Source organism: Columba livia, chromosome 7 (assembly GCF_036013475.1).
Source record: "Columba livia isolate bColLiv1 breed racing homer chromosome 7, bColLiv1.pat.W.v2, whole genome shotgun sequence".
NCBI classification, from domain to species: domain Eukaryota; kingdom Metazoa; phylum Chordata; class Aves; order Columbiformes; family Columbidae; genus Columba; species Columba livia.
Genome location: NC_088608.1, coordinates 26737686 through 26757572, shown reverse-complemented (window position 1 = coordinate 26757572; position 19887 = coordinate 26737686). Strand labels below are relative to the sequence as shown.

Here is a 19887-nt window from a genome sequence, read left to right as displayed (position 1 = left end):
AGACTCCTTCAATGCTGTTCTCATTCTAAAGTCAGTATTTTGTGCTTTATGGTTAAGCAGTGTGCATGTGTTCTTGAAAGCAGCCCCTCTAGGTTTTGCAGAAGCAACAACCAGTTATTGTGGTAAGTATAACTGTTAACTTGCCTAGAGTATTCTTTAAAGCAGGTGATAGGTAAGCTTATTTCTGCAACACCTTTCCAAAGATAATATAGATAAAATAGCCAACAGGAAATTACCCTCCTATTCTCATGTTAAGAGAAAGAGAAGAAAAAATAGGCTTATCTGTACAGAGCCAGCATGAATCCTATGGAGAAAGTTTCCAAAGCATACTCCTCCTCATTTGTAGCTACGGATCTTTAAAGACACACTGTAATTATTTCTTTCCTAAACAATTACATCTGTTCCTCCTTCTTTCAGAACATAAACAAGTGCATCCACAGTTGCATACAAATGCCTGTAAACACACACACCTTCTCGTCCCACCAACAGAAGACGATTTGGTCCTTGACAAATTAAGGCAGTAACCCTAAAACTCTCTTTGCTGGCATAATTGAGAGGGTACCTCCATAGTCTAACAAGAACCATGTAACACTACAAATGATACTTGAAAAAATATATTCAATAACCAATCCAAAAAGGCACTGGGTCGCTGAATACAGGTTTTCCACATGACTTCATATTTTAAAACCCAAGGAGCAGTATTAGGAACACAAAACCTCTTCGTGGAGGTATTTTAAAAGTATTTAGATAACTGGTATTTGTGTCAAGTGAGATTGTTGGGTCACAACAACCCCAGCCAGTGCTACAGGCTCAGGGAAGAGTGGCTGGAAAGCTGCCTGGCAGAGAGGGATGAGACAGTGTTATTGACAGCCAGTATGTGCCCAGGTGGCCAAAAAGAAATCAGGAAAATAGTATGGCCAGCAGGACTAGGGAAGTGATTGTGTCACTGTACTCGGCACTGGTGAGGCCGTTCCTTGAATCCTGTGTTCAGTTTGGGGCCCCTCATAATAAGAAGGACATTGAAATACCAGAGAGAGTGCAGAGAAGGGTGACAAAGCTGGTGAGGGACCTGGGGCACAAGTGTGATGAGGAGCAGTTGAGGGAACTGGGGCTGTTCAGCCTTAAGAAAAGGAGGCTGAGGGGAGACCTTATCACTGTCTGCAATTACCTGAAAGGAGGTTGTAGCATAGAGGGTATTGGTCTCTTCTCCCAAGCAGCAAGTGACAGCACAGGGGGAAATGGCATCAAGTTGTGCCAGGGGAGGTTTAGATTGGAAATCAGGAAAAAATCCTTCATGGAAAGGGTTGTCAGGTATTGGAACAGGCTGCCAGGAGAGCGGTGAAGTCATCATCTCCGGAGGTGTTTAAAAGGTGTTTAGACGAGGTTCTTAGGGACATGGTTTAGTGCCAGAGTTAGTTGATGATCCTGAGGGTCTCTTGCAACCGAAAGGATTCTATGATTTATGTTTTTTATCTCTACTGTTAATGTGGAAGTCCAGCACACAATAGCCCATTTGAATTCAGTGATGTGAAATATACTGACAGAATGAAAATATAGTATTTTCTTTAGGACTATATGTATTCCCCTCACCCTTTTGGGGCTTTCACCTGTTGTCTAATCACTCAGAAGAAGAAATACAAAGTAAAACACTTTTCATCTCTGGAATGCAGCATAAGTTTACAATAAAAATAAAGATGACATTATAGTCAGTTCATCCAGACAAAAAAAGTATCCTATAACCTTTGACTGCTTTTTTTCTAATGTGTCAGGCCCATTAAATGCATCTGTCTACACTTTCATGAATGAGACTCACAAAAAGTCATCGCACAGAAACGTTAGTGCTGTAACTTAGGATTTCTGGCAGGCTATTACTTCAATATATTCCATTTAGCATTATGAATACCATCTACATCTCATAAGCTGATAATGTGGCACCAATTACCAACCTTATGAACTGCTAATATATGGAAGAAAAAAAAGATAATTCAGATTCCTGCATATAACAGCAGCTTTGGCATTGAACATTGCGCAACATGGAAACTAAGTCTGACATTCATACTGTGATGAAGGAGGACCATTGGGGTGTAATAAAGAAATGACTAAATTCAGCTGTGATTTACACTCTCCACAATGTCACTGAAGTCCACTGGATTTCACATGTTCCATTCAGTACTAAATTCAGCCGAAATCAGATATACGTACCTACATTTTTAGCACTATTTTGAGACACTCAAGAAGTTTCACTCTTTTAATCACAGATGGATTGGATTACAGCCATTCCATATTTAGAAATCTCAGAGAAACAGTAGTTGTCTCTCACATCTCTGATGAGTTAATTTTTGTTTACTTATATGCACCAGTTCTTATGTAATGGCTTTGAACAGAAGGCTGATTCTAATCAGTAAAATGTGCCAAACTCACTTGGGAGAGGCACCTTCATTCACCAAGAAGTAGCCAAACCAAAAACCCCATCGTTAATATTTACTGTTTTGCCTACACGTTACCTGTACACATAATTACATATAAATTAATGACAAATCAATAACTCAGTTTAGATACCAATATATTTGTAATTATAAAGCTCACATAAAAATACAGCATTTAAAAAGATCTTACACAAGAATTACATTAGCATCCCTAAGCTACTTATAAGAAAGACCAAAATTATCAAGATGCAAACATATTTTAAGATGAACAGACTTTGACCCGCACTACAGACCCTTCACACTACAGCATTTCGAAGTAAGCATGCTACCACAGCCAACTTTAAAGGAAAATTTAAAAGAAAAATTAAGAGGACTCTTCAGAAATCATGACCCAAACCTGGATCACATACGAAAGCAAGCTCCTGCTACTATGACAGACACATATATGTTTTCATAAGTTTTGTCATAATAACAAAGCTGCAATAACATATGCAACCTTGCTCTTAGATTTATGTGGGAGTGGGAAGAGATGCTCGAAAAAAGGAACAATCTATAAAAACTACTTTAATAGAATATACTGCACTCATTGATGAATGAATGGAAAACAAAATATGTTTTTGTACAGTCCTATAATATTTCTGCTACAGAGAATATTCTCTGCAACACATGTAATTGGTAGTCCAACCAACCTGTACTGAAGCCAAGAGAAAAGCTATTGTACTTTGAACAGGTACTACATTTTTTTATTAAACGTGCAACTTCAACAGGTGCTGATGTCAGCTTTAAACCAGAAATAAACTGGGTTTGTCAATATTATTTCATTTTTTCTTTTCCTGTTATATGAGCTCCTGGCTAACTGATGAGAATAGATACTACAACTTGGACTGCTAAAAGATTTCATTTATTTATGATTATTTGTCTAAGTACTTCCTGAAAGAAGCTGAATTTGTTTAAACATTTTCTCATATTTTTCATTGTCATTATTAGGATGAAAGATTAACAGCTTGATTTTTTCTATTTGAGGTCTAAGCATTTCAATTAAGCCTCCAACTAAAATGACTATCAGACAAATAAAAAGAATTACAACTAAAATACAAACACAAACTATCCAGGTCAGGAGTTCTGGTTTGTGCTAAATCTCGGGGAGTCAGACAGGTAATGACTGTACCAGCTGTTTTTAAGCCCAGAGCACTCGGCACACCTTGGCAGTTGAGGTGGCTGTTTCAAGCCCAAACCGTGGCCCTCAAAAATAAACTTATACTGAGTACTTGCTCCAGATATTATACCTGTAGTACAAAATTGTAACGCAAAATGAAGTACTGGTAATATTGAAAACAGGGGTCTGCTCTGATTTAAGACAAACCTGCTGTTCCCATAATGCAGACTCTCTCAAGACACATAAACACTAATGTCACACATCCTACCTGTAGGAAATGTTGGGGTTTTTTTAAAGAATCAGGGTTAATTTTAAGAAGAGCTCACTTCCTTTCTGTCCTAGCAACTCACACTGATTTTAGTGCTTCTCTTCTTGCTTTGGCTAGCGATGTCTGTCAATGATGAAATAATTTCCTGGACACTCAGAGGAAAGTTTCGTTGTTTGAACGAGGTGACGGTGTGAGAACAGAGCTCTCCAGCACAGTTCAAGTCACCCCAATCACCAGTTCAAGATGATAAGGAGCTATGGCCCCAGCTACCATCTTCTCTATATGCATTATATAGGCTGATCATGACAATGGGGGTTAGGGGACACTTATTCTATAAATCTGCACAATCCAGATAACCTTTTGCTATTATGGAAGTGCCACTTACATCCGCTTAAATCCCCGTCACAATCTTATATATTTGAGACTGTTTACGTAGCTCCAAGGTAACAGACTGATGTAAACTTGCCATTAGCACAAACCCCACAAGCACAGCCACCGGGAGACTAATTAGGAGTCAGAAAGAACTGCTGGGGAAGTCACAGCACTCACGTAGTCAACTCCTCAAAATAACCACACTCCTCAACAGAAGAAACCCCCAAACCAGCCCATCAAACACAGGCGTGGGAACTGTGTCTCTGCGGTCTAGAACTAAAATCAGGAAATACAATAAAGCTAAGCAATTGAATCTAGTTGAACCTGATCTTAAATGCAGTTATTAGACACGAGCATTGACATAGCCAAGCTTTTCTGAATTTCAACTGGCATGAAAAATAAGTAATTTTCACTTATTCTTGACAATTGCTTAACTGAAATTTGCTTTTTCCTAGGATACAAGAAATGGAAATGTCACGTGCATTACTATGAATAAAATAAATGGATGACAGTATTTAATTCTTATGGTTGCTCAAATTCTGAATAATTTTGAAGCATCCACAATAATTGGATTTCATTGTGCCTGACACCTTTTTTTATGAAACTTTTTTCTTGTTGGAGTAAAGTGAACAGCACACAAAGTCTACTGCAAAAAAAAAAATATAAATCTCCAAAACCCAAGCTTCTTTCCCCGTTAGCATAAATCAATCTGCAATTAAAGAATACTGAAATGGTTTATCCAATTATTTGGAAGAAGCTAGGCAACTATTAAGCAGCTGGTAGGTACAGATCTCTTGATAGAGGTGTTACAAATATCTACACAAGAAAATACATCAGTACTTAAGAAAAGCTAGGTATTAAATGATCTTTCATCTGGTTTTGTTGCCTTTGTGAGTAAGTGTATGTTCCTTTTGCCATCAAGCTACATCTGCTGATATTCTGGGCTACTTACTCTGTTTCCCTGAAAAATAAGACAGGGTCTTATATTAATTTTTGCTATAAAACTCATGATTTTTTTTACATTTATAGATGCCTGGACACTATTTAAACTGACTTTTTTCTGAACTGTAACTAGGGCTTATTTTTGGAGGAAGGTTTAAATTTCAAGCATCCTCAAAAATCCTGAAAAACCATGCTAGGGCTTATTTTTGGGGTAGGTCTTATCTGTGGAGAAACAGGGTATGTTATCTCAATTCATCTGGCTTTAACATATACATTTACTAGACATGCAAGGATACAGTGATGCTATCATTTCATGTTGGTATAAGGTATGGCAGATTCCTTTTATTTCCAGCTTTGATATTGATACCACAGCACGAATTCTTGTTAAATAAACAAAACATTTACACTTATTCCAACTGAGTTTACATCTAGTTATTAAAGTAGGGGCTCTAACTCAGTGTGTATCACCCTTAAGGATCTTTAGTAGAACATGAAAAATAAATATTATAATGTTTTTTACGTCACAAACAAATGGGTAAAATAGCGACAAAGCTGTCAGTAGAAAAGCTGCATCTAAAAACTTACGTTTAATCATAAACAGATCATGAAAAGAGAATAAGTAAGCCGGAAGACCAAACACATACTCTGAATATTTAGTGGTTTGATATTCTTTTGGAAAGCGTACCATTTCAGATTGCTAAAAATTCAGAATAGCTTCTTAAAGCCAAGAGATATTCTGCTGCATGAGATATTTCAAGTGTATTCAACATGGTTTTCTAAAATAGCTCCTCCAAGAACAAGAACCCAAAGAATTTACATAAATACAGAAGTCACTAACTCTTTAGAAGTTCTAAAACCCTCCAGCACATCCTTTGAGGTGTGCAGGGAAAAAAAAAGAGGAAAAAAATGTGTGTATTTCATATATATACACACAGACACACCCTTCTATAAAATATTGTGAAATTCAACATAAGGCTTACAATCCAGAAAGTTCTAAAACTATCAGTCAAGAATGTTTTGCCATGTATGTCTTATCATTGCTCATTTCTACCTAGCTAATTAGATGCAATTATAAGTACTTCCTGTATAATTTGTGATATTCTACAGAATTTATAAAGTAAACATGTCTCCCGTGGAACATAAGCTATACTACTTACCTTTCTTCCTGCTGAAAGCTCGATTCATGTTGAAAAATCTATCCAGTCAACGATGTTTCTGGGTTTAGTTTTCTCCACCCACTTTAACCTGCAGAACATAAGATAAGAAAACAGAAAAGTCCATTATTGTATTTGAAGTTAAATCATTATATTAATATTAAAGACAATGCAAGTGATTTTAAAAATTGTGAAATAGTTCAAAGAAATAAAAGGGAGATGTGCTTTGCTGAGGAAGAAATTGCAGAACTGAGAAGATTTATGTTCAAATGCTCAGTGGTACTTGATACAGAAAGACATTTTAAAGCCTCCTGTGAAGCTCTTCTCACCGACATTTCAGAGACTTGGAGCAGATGGTATTATACATATACACGACGACAAATACACATGAATAGGTTGGAAAGAAAGCTTTAAAATGAATGCTGACTACAAGACTACATAAAAACATTAAGTTAACATTTGCATTGCCCTGTTTTGTGTCATTTAGGCTGTCAGATTATTTCAAACTATGCTTTCATCCTCATGTGGACTCAACACTGGGAGAGGGGTGGAAATCGCAATATAACGATTCCTCTTCACCAGGTATTTAATACTGAAAAACCTGCCTTCTATCAGTGCAACTACCTCCTTGCTCTGATTACATCAGACTGTACAGTAATTTCTGTATTTTGTTCACTTCAAACCAGTGACACACTCTTAAATCTTTATCTTATTATTTGATTCACAATATTGCTTTAGAACTTTATTCTTTACCAACATTTTAAAGCAGAAAAAAAAAAAAAAAAAAATCGGCACATGCAATACTCTTCAAAACCATCCCATTTTGCAGTAGAGATTTTCCTTTTTCAACCATGTGTGAAGACATTTCCACCACTCCTTTCCATTCTTTCTCTGCTCCCAAAGGAAAATAAAATAAAATAAAATAAAAGGGGGGGAGGAGGACAATTGGAAAAAAAAAAAACAAAAGTATTTGGTATCATATTATCTTTGAAATCAGTGAGACTATTACCTTTGCTTTTAATAAAACCAAAAATTAATCCAGTATTTCATATGTCAGCATCCAGATGACTGACAAATTAATTTAATATACTTTATGCAGCTCATGAACACTTCTTGTGGTGGTTGCCCCTCTTCTTCAAATAAGTAAGTTAAATATCAATTTAAGTAACTATACGCCAATTTCCATGTAAATAGTTGAAATTTTTCAGATTAGAACGTGTGGGCAATTACAGGCCAAAAATCACCCCCACTTTATTTTCAGATAATCACTGATGTGGTCAGATTTCTGGTCCATACAGTCCTGTGAGAATGAAGGAATAATCCCCATTTACCTGCACTACAGTGCAGATGTGCAACCAACCAACGCTTGCTCTTTGAAGTACATGGACCAGATCATTATTGTTTTACAGATTTTACTGAGGAATGATTTCAGCAGCATCAGGGGAATAGGCAATGACAAACTAGAAATGACACTGGCATGGATGAGCATGGTCACCTTATTAACAGGGACACGGACAAAGCCGAGACGTTTAATACTTTCTTTGCCTCGGTGTTCAATGCCAATGATGGAGTTGGGGGCCCCCCATAACCCTGGGCTGGAAAACCATGGCTGCAAGAACAATAAACTCCCAATGAATCTGGAGCTTGTACAGGATCTGCTACTCCAGCTGGATCCCTACAAGTCAATGGGGCCTGATGGGATTCATCCTAGGCTGCTTAAAGAGCTGGCTGACATCATAGCGAGACCTCTCTCCATGATTTTTCAATGCTTTTGGGAATCTAGAGAGGTCCCGGAAGACTGGAAGCAGGCAAACATTGTCCCAATCTACAAGAAGGGCAACAGGGATGACCCTGGCAACTACAGGCCTGTCGGCCTCACTTCTGTGCCTGGCAAAATCATGGAGAAAACTGTTCTGGGAGTTAATGAAAAACATCTGAGTGACAACACAGTCATTGGTCCCAGCCAGGACAGGTTCATGAGGGGAAAGTCTAGTCTGACCAACTTAATTTCATCCTACGACAAGATTACCCACTTAGTTGACCAAGAAAAGCCTGTCAACGTGATCTTTTTGGATTTCAGCAAAGCCTTTGATACTGTTTCTCACAGTATTCTCCTGGACAAGATGTCCAGCACACAGCTGGGTAAACACACAGGGCAGTGGGTGAGCAATTGGCTGACAGGCCAGGCTCAAAGGATTCTAGTAAATGGGGCTATGTCAGGCTAGTGACCAGTCACTAGTGGGGTTCTGCAGGGATCCGTCTTAGGGCCAGCACTCTTTAACGTCTTTATAAATGACTTGGACTCTGGACAGATTGCTTAGCGAGTTTGCCGATGACACAAAACTGGGGGGAGCTGTCGACACCCTCAAGGGCAGAGAGGCCCTGCAGAGGGACCCAGACAAATTGGAGAACTGCGCAATCACCAACTGCATGAAGTTCAACAAGAATAAGTGCTGGATTTTACACCTGGGACGTGGCAACCCTGGCTGTACATACAGACTGAGGATGAGATGCTGGAAAGCAGCTCTGTGGAGAAGGATCTGGGGGTTCTGGTCAACAGCAAGTTGAACACGAGCCATCAGTGTCCCTGGCAGCCAAGAAGGCAACTGTGTCCTAGGTGCATCCAGCACAGCATTGCCAGCCGGGCAGGGAGGGGATTGTCCTGCTCTGCTCTGGTGTGGCCTCACCTGCAGCACTGTGTGCAGCTCTGGGTGCCACAGGATAAAAAAGATATAAAACTGCTGGAGAGTGTCCAGAATAGGGCTATGGAGTTGGTGAAGGGTTTGGAGAGGAAGCCATATGAGAAGTGGCTAAAGACACTTGGTTTGTTCAGTGTGGAGAAAGAGGAGACTAAGAAGAGACCTCATTGTGTTCTACAGCTTCCTCACAAGGGGAAGAGGAGGGCCAGTTGCCGAACTCTTCTCTTTAGTGACCAGTCCCAAGGTAATGTCAGGAAGATGTGCCAGGGGAGGCTTAGGCTGAACATTAAGAAAAGGTTCTTCCCCCAGAGGGTGCTGAAGCACTGGAACAGGCTCCCAGGGAGGTGTCACGGCCCCAAGCCTGACAGTGTTCAGGAAGAGACTGGACAATGCCTTCAGACACATGGTGTGAACTGTGGGGCGGTCCTGTGCAGGGACAGGAGCTGGACTCGATGATCCTTGTGGGTCCCTTCCAACTCAGGACATTCTATGGTTCTACTGGGGTAATCCGTCAGGGAGTTTCACCAAAAGCTGCCAACATGCACGTGGTTCTCTTTGCAGAGAAGGCACAGAGTAGGACTTTCAACACTGTAAATTATGACAATCAGTTCAGTTCAGATGAAGTAACAAGCAGTAAACATTAGAATTTCAGCTTTTCAAGCAACTGCCTGATGTGCGTAGCTTACACATTTCCTTTCCCTGTGATTCTGTATGAACACAGGCAGTCTGTCATAGTTAATATATCCTAAGCACACCTTACAGAACTTTGTTTAGGACATTCACCTTCTTCGCAAACTATTACTGACAGTGCAGAAAGACATTCTGAAAAAAAAACAGTGTGCTTTCCCTCTCATATACCTCTGGCAGTTGTCTTGCACAGCACTAGACCCATCACTTCAGCTCTCCTGCACAATGGGATCAGAATATGACCTTTTCCAGAACTCTTTTTTTTTTTTCAATTGTGTATTCCTGTCCTGATCCAAGAGACTAAATAACATACTTGAGATGCCTTACTGAGTAGCAGATTTCCTAAATAGAGACTGTGCACACACATTGTGATGCTGTTGGCTGGCCACATTTCTAGAGATCACCGTTCAAGTATTTTGTTTAAAACAAAGAGTAACTAAGTCTGTGTTTTTGTCCTCATGGAGAAGGATGTATTACCATTAAAGTAATCTATGCTAATAAAAGCCAAAATTTATTGAATACCTACCTAAAAATTGACACTATTTTTCCAAAAGTGTGTTCATAATTTCAATTACAACAAAATATCAGTAGAACACAACAAGAAAATGGCTTAGGCAACAACCAGTATTAAAACAATCAGTGTACGTCCACTTACTCCAGAAAATGTTATTTAAACGAGGAAAGATAACACAATTAGCTGCATGCAACTACTTTTACAATTCCTTCAAACACTAATATGAACAACTTCATCAACCTCTCAGATGGAGAAAACACGGATGGGTAAATGCCCCATAAAATTTTCCTATTTACCAAAACCAAACACCACAAGGCTAATAACAAATTCCTCATTTGGGTTTGGGGCAAAAGGGTGATATCAGACTGTCATAAGCAGCAAAGTTCTGCCTAGACAAGTCTGTGATATCTTTGCTTACAATATTCCAACAGAGAAACAAACAAAACTATCAGAAGCAAGCAAATTGTTCTCCAGTCATGGATGCTGGGCAGGTTTTCTGGTAGAATATAATTTTGTTTCTGAGAATGCTCAACACACAGAGCTGCAGAAGAAACTGAGTTGCAAAACAGTCTGTTAAAAGCTTGTAATGAAGTCAAAAGGAAGGTAAATCAGAAAATCCTATTACAGTACAGGAAGCCCTGAACAGAAGGGGGGAGTCCTTCCCACAAAACCACCTATTTAGAAAGGGAAAGAATTTGTCTCAATCAGAGGCATTAGGGAATAGGAATGCGGACCAAACCATTCATTACTCATCACTTAGGAAGACACACCTACGTAAAGAATGTTTCTGCACCTTAGTCTTAGGATTTTTCTTCAGCTTTGTCCAGAAACCAGAGCCTTGTAGGATATGCAAACCTGCATGTGACTTCATAAAATGGTTAATTGACAATATATGAAGAATTCCAAGAGGCATAAATCAGGGACATTTTGAGTTATATTACATTATTTCTTCTCAGGCAGAGAGAAAATAGAGAAAAAAGGCCTAGAAAATAATTTTATCAAGGTAACAATAATAAAAATTAAAAAAAAACAGGCAAACATCCTGGGCAGGAGGGAGACACAACACTGTCTGAACAGTGACATTGGCATGTGGCTTAGGACATTGAGTATTTAAGCTGCCATATCTAACCAAAACAGTAATAGGGCAAAGCAAATGCCTTCATCTCCTTTTCCCTTGGCCTTCACTGTCATTAACCCCTTACTTTCCATGGCAAGGTTCTTCCCACAGTGAGGAGGAAACTGCAAAAAGGCAGGGGGTACAATGAAACTAGTGGATCTGGTGACTGAGGTGTTTGTTGGCATTTGGAGTGGTGAGTGCAAGGGCAGTAAGATTAATTAATGGCTTTTTAACACTAATGATAACGTTGGTTGCTGTCTTCTATGCTTTATGCAACAAAAGCCAGCAGAGTGGCAGTCTGCCACCTTCCAGCACTAGCAACTGCAGTCTGAACAACACTGAAGCTTCCACGCAGACATCTTCAAATGCCTGTGGGCTTCTTCAGAAATGTCGTGTTTTGATAAGTTTTCCAAATTTAGAGCCATCTCAGACAAACCAAGAGAGGAGCTACTAAGGAAAGGGATGAAACAAACCACAAACCACCGGTGTAACTGGTCTCATTTGTCTCTAATTTCCTCTCAGGCATTCCTCGGGATTTATTTGGGTGTCTCCCCATCTCCAGCCAGTCCCTTCAAATGGTATGGGCTATAACAATTACTTGCGCTAAACAGCCACACTGGTTTATCTTTTTTTTTTTTTTTTTTTTTTTTAATCTCTCTTTCATTCAACAAAAAAATAATTCTAAAAAAAAAAAATTCTGCCTAAACCCCCCCAACTTGCACCCATGAACCCCTTTTTTCTAAAAGAGAAAAGAGGGTCAAACCTGCCCTTTCCCTCTCAAACATACACATAGTTCCCATACTAGGCCAAATTTAGCTTCAGAAGCCCTGAAGATCTGGAGTCTTCCCCTCTCAGACCGCAGCCTTTCAAGCATATTGGATAACATTCCTTAAAGAATAAAGCACAAAATGTCTTAACTTCTGTTTTCAAAAGGGCCGCAGCAGACAGGAATGTGTGATTCATTGACTTGGAATGAAACTTATGCTTATAAAGTTACATCTCAAGGTAAGATGAGAAACTTCAGAATACAGTAACAGCTTTAAAATTCTTTTTCTGAGTTAGACCAAAACACTATGAAAACATTCATCTGATATGGCACATGACATAATGAAGGAAAAAATTATAAAAGTCTACATGAAGTGATACATAAAAACAAATTAACATCATATCACGACATACTTCCCTACCTTCTGTATGACAAGTACCTGAAACAGTCATTCGCCACAACCCTTTCTCCTCTGAAACAGTAAAATCGTAAGAAAAAGACGTCGATACATCAGCGAACAAAATTCAGTGCAGATCTGTACCTGCACTCACCTGGAGCCTTTCTTATGTTTGGGAAGCAAGCAGTTCCAGCCACAGTTATGAAATTATGTGTGTCCTTTATAAGTTTATAAGTGATAATAGAATAGTCTATAGGAATATAAACCACAAAAGCATTTTAATGCAATTTAGTGCTATAAAAACTTGCACAAAAAATACCTCTTCAAGGACCTCAAAACAGCACAGGTTTATGTGCTTCAGCAAAACTGAACACGTTTCTGTCAGCTGAAGTTCTTAGCCTGTGCTTGGGCTTTATAATTGCACAAAAGCACAAATGGAATTTAGGGAGTACATTAAGTCACTGGAAAGCTTTACTTTAAAAGTTTTATTAATCTCAGCATTTTCAAAAAAATTCATTAGCCAGAATCAAACTCTAGGTATACTTTATAGCTGAAGGCAAACCTGCAGATGTCAAAGGTTAATTCTTGTATTTTTTCACACATGCAGAGTGAGGAATGAATTGGTGAAGAATTGGTCTTCTAATGCTCTCATCTCCCTGTTCCCAAAGTATGCCTTGCTGTTGAGCTGATGATATTCCCACTGGAGCAGAGCTGGAACAAGAATGACTCCATGGGACCATCTGCCAGCAGTGCTGGCCCTAGAGCCTGCAAGTGAAGTGACCGGAGGTGACAAGTGGTGTGGCAAACACCAAAACAGCTGGAAACCATATCCCTAAAACATACCTCACCTTCCAATATGCTCACTCTCCTCCTATGAAAGGGATGGGCAGGAACACTCTGATCTGAAGGCTAAAAGTTCCTCCACTCTGACAGCGACCACAGCCCCCGTTCTCCCCAAAGCTCCTGAAACCAGCTGGAAGGTACAGAAGAATCACACGTACTTTTTTTTCTCTCTCTCAACCAGTACAAGCCATTGTGACAAGTGTTTTTCCCACCAAAGCAAGTCTTTCAGAGCACAGGTAAAGGATTTCTCATATAGCAGATCTGCCAGAGCTAGAGGAGTATTCACAACAACTCTGAGGACAAGCAGACAATATCAACATCAAACAGAAGCCAGGAACCAGAAAAATCTGTATGAAACTCATGCATTTCATACCAGTTTCCAAAATGTTCGGGTAAGTGGCTTTTTACTCTCCCACTTCCTAAAATTAACCTGCTCATTTCAATAACAAAAAAAGAAAATACGAATGAGTAACAGGTGACAAGGAGGTTATCACTGAGTCATCTGACAGCAAAAACAACTCCTTAGGCAAGGTTACCACTAACTTCTGTTTTACAGCAACAAGAAATAATGATATCAAGAAATATAACAAGAATAAATGTTACTACTAAAGTAGAACTCTGAAAGAAATGTGTTTTAAACTGCTGCAAGCACCAGTAAATCCCCGGACAAGTTGCTAACAACACCGTCTTAAGAAAAAACAGAGAAATACAAAATTCACTTGTTTCACAAAACCAGATTTCTAGATCTGGCTTGTAAGCACTGGAAAAGCCATTTAATTTAAAAGATATTGCATTTTTTTCAGACTATTTATTTGTAAACTATTATCAATAGCTTATCAATGATCATTTGTATTAGTGGATTACATTATTCACAGAACAAACTGGAGTTTATACTGTACAAACAAAAAGAGTAACTTTAAAAACAGGAATGTTCCCTTCTTCCCAAAGTTGTTATATTTTGCAAGACAAATAAATACTCCTATTTTTTTCACCATGACAGAATAATCTTATCAGGATACAAGGAGGAGCTTCCTTTTTCGTCAAATCCAAAAGCACCAGCGTCTAGTGAAAAGTGGTGAAGGACTTCAGCCGTGTCAGCCTAATTTTTTCCCTGCTGTACAAGAATTTACAGATGTCAGATGCTCAGAGCCAGTAGAAAGGCTTTATACATGTTCCCTCTCAAAGAACTCAGGCACTTTCATCTGCTTCCAAAAGACAGATGGGGAACATCTTGCTCACTTGCAGACATGAGGGTCTGTATTTGACATCCCATTAGCCATTTGATCATCTGTATGGAATCTCAACAAGATTTCTGCCTGTTCCGCTACTTTCAGATGGATGATGGAGAGCCTGGGGAGCTTAGTTAGCGTTTTGATTTTAACAGCAACCGAGTGGGATCCAGTGTCACAGTCCACTATGAACAGGTAAATGTAGAAAAACAGTTCTGGTAGGAGGGATACTGGACTGTTGAGCTTTCTGACTTGCAGCATGAGTATTCTCAAAAACTTCAGACAAAGTCCTTGCTTGGATGGATATATACAGTTAAAAGGAAAGATATGTCCTGACACTGAATATGATTAATTCTATGTTGGCATCACCCTTTCTCTTCTGGAAGAGCTGATTGCTTCATACATATTCTAGAGCAGCTCTTTATTTCATTACTGGCAAATTGTTTTCAAGCCCTCCATTTCATTTTCTATGCCAGGGGAGGGGAGGGAAGAAAGACAGGTGGGGTGCATGGAAAAAGGGAAAAAAAAAGTATTTGAAACCTTCCAGTTTCCAAACAATAGAAAATTGTTGTTAACCTTCTGAAATTTCTAAGGTTCTATTTATTGTATTCATTGTGTTTTCCCAATCACATTGTAAAATGTGCCACTGAGAGAAAAGGCTGAGTTGGAAAGACTCATTAGGCATTCTAAATGCAATCTCCAAATACAGCACAACAGTCTTAGAAATAACTTAGTTTAGTTCTGCTTACAATGAAAAGCTCATCATATTTAGCAGATCTGTTGCAGAAGTACAACAGTTTAACAAAAGGTGCCATTTTATCACTCTACCAAAGGGTATTTGGCCAAACTCTAAAAGCCCATTAGACACACCACTGTGCACACATGCTCATTAGGTCCCATAAAGCCACTCAATGTGCTTCCCTCAATGTGCGTTAAACGCAATTGAAGTTCAAAAGCTGATTACTGATGTTCAAAAGATGATTAAAAGGAAGGGAAAAACACAGATGTTTGTTTAGACAGAAACAACCAGAAAATTTCTGGATAGGTACCAGGGAACAACCAGCAAGAAAGGAGTGAGAACAAATGTGCCTGAGTCTCCCCACACAGACCCTCCCCCTTAAAAATGGTTCAGTAACTCTTTGAAGTCACAGTTCTGGATTTTCATTGTAAAAGCACTTTGGTGTTCAGTTTTGCTGCTGTTTCTTTATTGGTTTTTTGTTTGTTTGGGTTTTTTTTTTTTTTTTTAATATATACAAGATCAAAACAAAATTAGCAGATACCATCCTTTTATGGGAACAAGAAGTACACACTAAAAAGTTATAATTATGTCAAAGGTTGGGGAGAAGATATAATCATTTAAAGCTATTTATCTGCAGGACATCAAGTCCATACCTTCATTAATTTGGGGGTCCTTGTTCCACAACTCTCCCTCAAAGGAGACCCAGACCTGTGTATAAATTCTAGGTGCACAGATTACTGCAGGTGCAGAGTGTATATAAACTTGCTTTCTTATCTTTCACAGTCCAGTTCCTATGATCATTTCCCTCCCAGTGCTAAAGGTCACGTATTGAAAGAAAATCACAACCTTACAAATTTCTACCAACCAATTGTCTCATAACCAAACATATTACATACTTCTGAAACAATGACATACAAAAGTGTCATTCATTTAACAAAAGTTTTTAAAGTGTCACTCGCTTCACAAAGACTTAAAATCTGTGATACTGAACACAATCCCTTACTATGAAAGTCAACAGATTTCTCATTACTCTGAATAGATTCAGAATTTGTATTTGAATTGGTTGGCCTCTTGGACAGCATTAAGTTGTATTTATAGAGAAGAAATGGGTTTTATTAAGTGATTTCAACAGTTTTCAAGATTGAGAGGAGCTAGCAACATCCATTTTGTGATTTTTAATAAAACATTCTCAGAGTGAGTATCTTGAATACCAGATAATACTGTTTTTTCAGGATATCTTATTACATTCCTTAAGCTTATCTTCTTTAACTTCTCATTCTGAACAACCCCAACATTTCAACAAGGAAATGATACAAAGTTAAAAGCCCATATATTAAATTGACTTAAAAGCACACGAACCAAAATAATATTTTTATGACAAATTACTCTTCTCATCTCTGTCTTGTAGATCAGGTATGTGTTCAAGTAGTTCATTGTAATGTGTATTAAGAGGAAACATCCGAGTTTTGCACACTATTATGGTTATTATTAATCTTATTTCAATATTTCTGTAAGTGATCCATCCTACGGTAATTTAGTAGAAATTACTGAGATAGAGACTATTACATAATAGAATTTCCAAGCTAGCAAGACTTCAATTTCTTCAATTTTCCTGCTCTGTATCTTTTAACACAGCTGGGACGTGTAAGTTTTTAAAAGCAAGTTTAAACTCAAACATTTATCACATCACACACAGAATGGTACTGGCCGCTTGGCACTGGGAAGCCACGATTCCAGTCCCCGCCCCAGTTAACTTCCATGTAAATGAAACATGCTGGAAGTCTAACATCATGTTCACAGTTTGTTCAGTTTTGCATTTAAAAAAACCCCTTTTGTGAGGCATCTCCAATATTTGGGGATGAAAGAGTGTCTTCTCCTGTCCTTTACAAGCATTTGATACTTTGACAGTGATCCTTAAAACACCCCAGGTTAGCACCAACCTGTGCTGAACCCCCAGAACCAGAGGAGAGAAATAAATACAGGTCATCCTCCTAAATACGTGTAGAAAATTCAGACAACTACTACCAGGAGATTCAGTGACTGATCCCACAACCAAACTACTGGATGTTAAGGGAGACTGATGTGAAAAAAACACACCCTATATCCAAGCATTACGCCAAACTATATTACATGTTACTCTCTTTCTCCTTCCTCCAACAACATACATCAACTCTGTCAATTTTATGAATCACGCATATTTATTCAGATTACTTAAGTTACTTCCAGGACAATCACATACAAATAATACTGGTAGTTGCTAATGAAAATTAAATGACTCGATGCTTCGTATTCATATACAAACACAATTTCAGGAACACTCCTTGAGTATTGCTTTTCCAAAACAATGTTGCTATACAATCAAAGAATCAACCATATGAGAGAAAGCTGATCATTTCTACTGGTATTTATGTATTTTACAGAAGTTCATTTCAAAAGAAGTAGCTAGGAATACTGAAAAAGAACAAACTTGTGTGACATTACAGTCTTAAACAGTCTTGCGTCTACTACAATTTTAAATTTTTGTAAAAAAAATTGCGCACAGAGGCAGCAATTAAGAAATGCAGCAACGTATGAGAATTTTTTTAACAGGGAATAGTCATTACAGCCCAGTGCTATAAAAAACCTGCTCAGAAACACACCACATCTTTAGCTACATTCTTCTGAGCTTTTCCAAAACCCATTCTGTTTTAATAGAGAACTTATGCAAGGAGACTCAAGCAAAGCTCAGTCTTTGGAAATTGCTTGAATATACATGCACATGCATAGATGTGCACTCAGTTGGCTCCCTGACGGCATGTGGACAAAAAGGAGTTACTGAATTCTTACAACATATTTGACTCTGCCTTGAAAAAAAAAAACCAAAACAGCTGTTGCAGAACAGCAGCATCTAGGACACTTGAGAAAAATTGCACTTCTCAAAGAAAGAACTCAACAATCCTGATGTAACCACAACACAAATTTCTATATACAAAGGAAAAAATGCTAAGATAAAATAATTCTGCTACAGTTGGGGGGACAGAGAGAAAATTACATGTGAAATTACTTACATGTTTTGACAAGCTAGACACGAATTAAAGAGGAAATATTGTTGTAAACTGTGAGTAATGGAGACATTAAGTACTACAGTGCATTTGTGGAGGGAAGTTCCCAATCACTCTGCCAAACCTCTGCTCCTCTTCCTTCACTTTGTTTATGACTGTAAGCACGCAAGTTCTAATTTGTTTCTTGAATTACCTGTATTTAAATCTTTCTGGAATTCCACTGAACAAATGATTGTACAGAATTTATCTCACCCTTCTATTCCATCCAATAATATGTCTCTCTGCTAAGTGGATTTTCAAAAATATAACTTGCTGGTCACAACTCCGTGATATTTTACAAAAAAATGTTTAGCTTTGTGTGTTTAACCTTCCAGAAATTATCTGTTATTATAACTGGACTCAGTCTTCTTAAAGAAAGCACAGGAACTATTAATACCAGTGATGTTTTTAAACTCCAATAAAATCAGAAGCAACAAGAGCATAATTACTATGGGAGCCAAACTAAAAGATTCTTCTCACTTCACAGCTCCTTCAAAAGAAGAATATTGCTGAAACTGATAGTATAAGAATTCTTTTCAAGGAGTAAAATCTCACTATGCTGCCACTGAAACCTGAATTACTTAAATGCCCAAACTAGAGTCTGCATTTGTCAGTAGGTTATTAACTTTTCAAATGTTGTTGGAATCAAGCCAGTGGGAACCCAAATGTATTTTGCAGTCTCTTAATTTACAATGGATATACACAACCAAACAGCAGCACTTAATAAGCAGCCAAAAGGAAAAATGTGATTTGAAAGCAATCTTAAACTAAAACAAATGAACCAACACCTGAATTTCCTTCAAATTCTCTGAAGAGTTTCATAAGCCGCCCCACGCCCTCATACCCAGAGGAAAAAGAAGAAAGTCAGAACAATAAACCAAATTACTTTTAACTTAAGTGATGCCAGAACAAAAACGTGTATAACAAAGGAATGCTGTTTCCTCTCCCATAATGTTACTTAGCATTTATGAAACCTTTCAATAAAGGATGTAGAAGCACACATTGACATTAGGTAAAGCTTATAAGTACTCCCATGAGATTACTATCCTACTATCTTGTAGATGCATAAATTAAAACAGAGAGACAATATGTGTCCTCGCAATGTCACTGAAAGAATTTGACATTTGCAGTAAAATTCAGGAATTGAGTTTCACATTCCTGTTTAAGGATTTCTCTAAACTGAAAATATTTTCTAGCAGTTATTCAGCACATTAAGAAGAAGATATTTTCTTGGCAAATTTTTACAGCAAGCCTAGATAGCTACTCTTTAGTTTATAGGGAGCCTAACATTTCTACAGAACCAGAACAGAACTTTTCAAACAGAAGAACTCTACTACTTCAATAACTGATATCTAAGTGGATGTTTCAAAGTAGAACGGGAAAAGTGGAACTACAAACAGGACAGGGTGCCAACTTCCACAATTCTACATTCTGCATGATCGATAACATAGATAGGATCGACAAAAGGGGGTAGATGATATTGTTGGCATCTCATATG

At 38.1% G+C, this 19887-nt stretch overlaps 1 protein-coding gene across 7 annotated transcripts in view; it reads right to left on the bottom strand.

The window, feature by feature from the left end:
- Positions 1 to 19887, bottom strand: part of GULP1 (GULP PTB domain containing engulfment adaptor 1) — a 155361-nt gene that overhangs the window by 71335 nt on the left and 64139 nt on the right. For all 7 annotated transcript variants that reach the window (XM_065069870.1, XM_065069867.1, XM_065069873.1 and 4 more), the window contains one exon: positions 6322 to 6409. In XM_065069870.1, the coding sequence (XP_064925942.1) occupies positions 6322 to 6349 (28 nt within the window). In that variant the 5' untranslated portion in view covers positions 6350 to 6409. The remainder of the gene's footprint in view (positions 1 to 6321; positions 6410 to 19887) is intronic.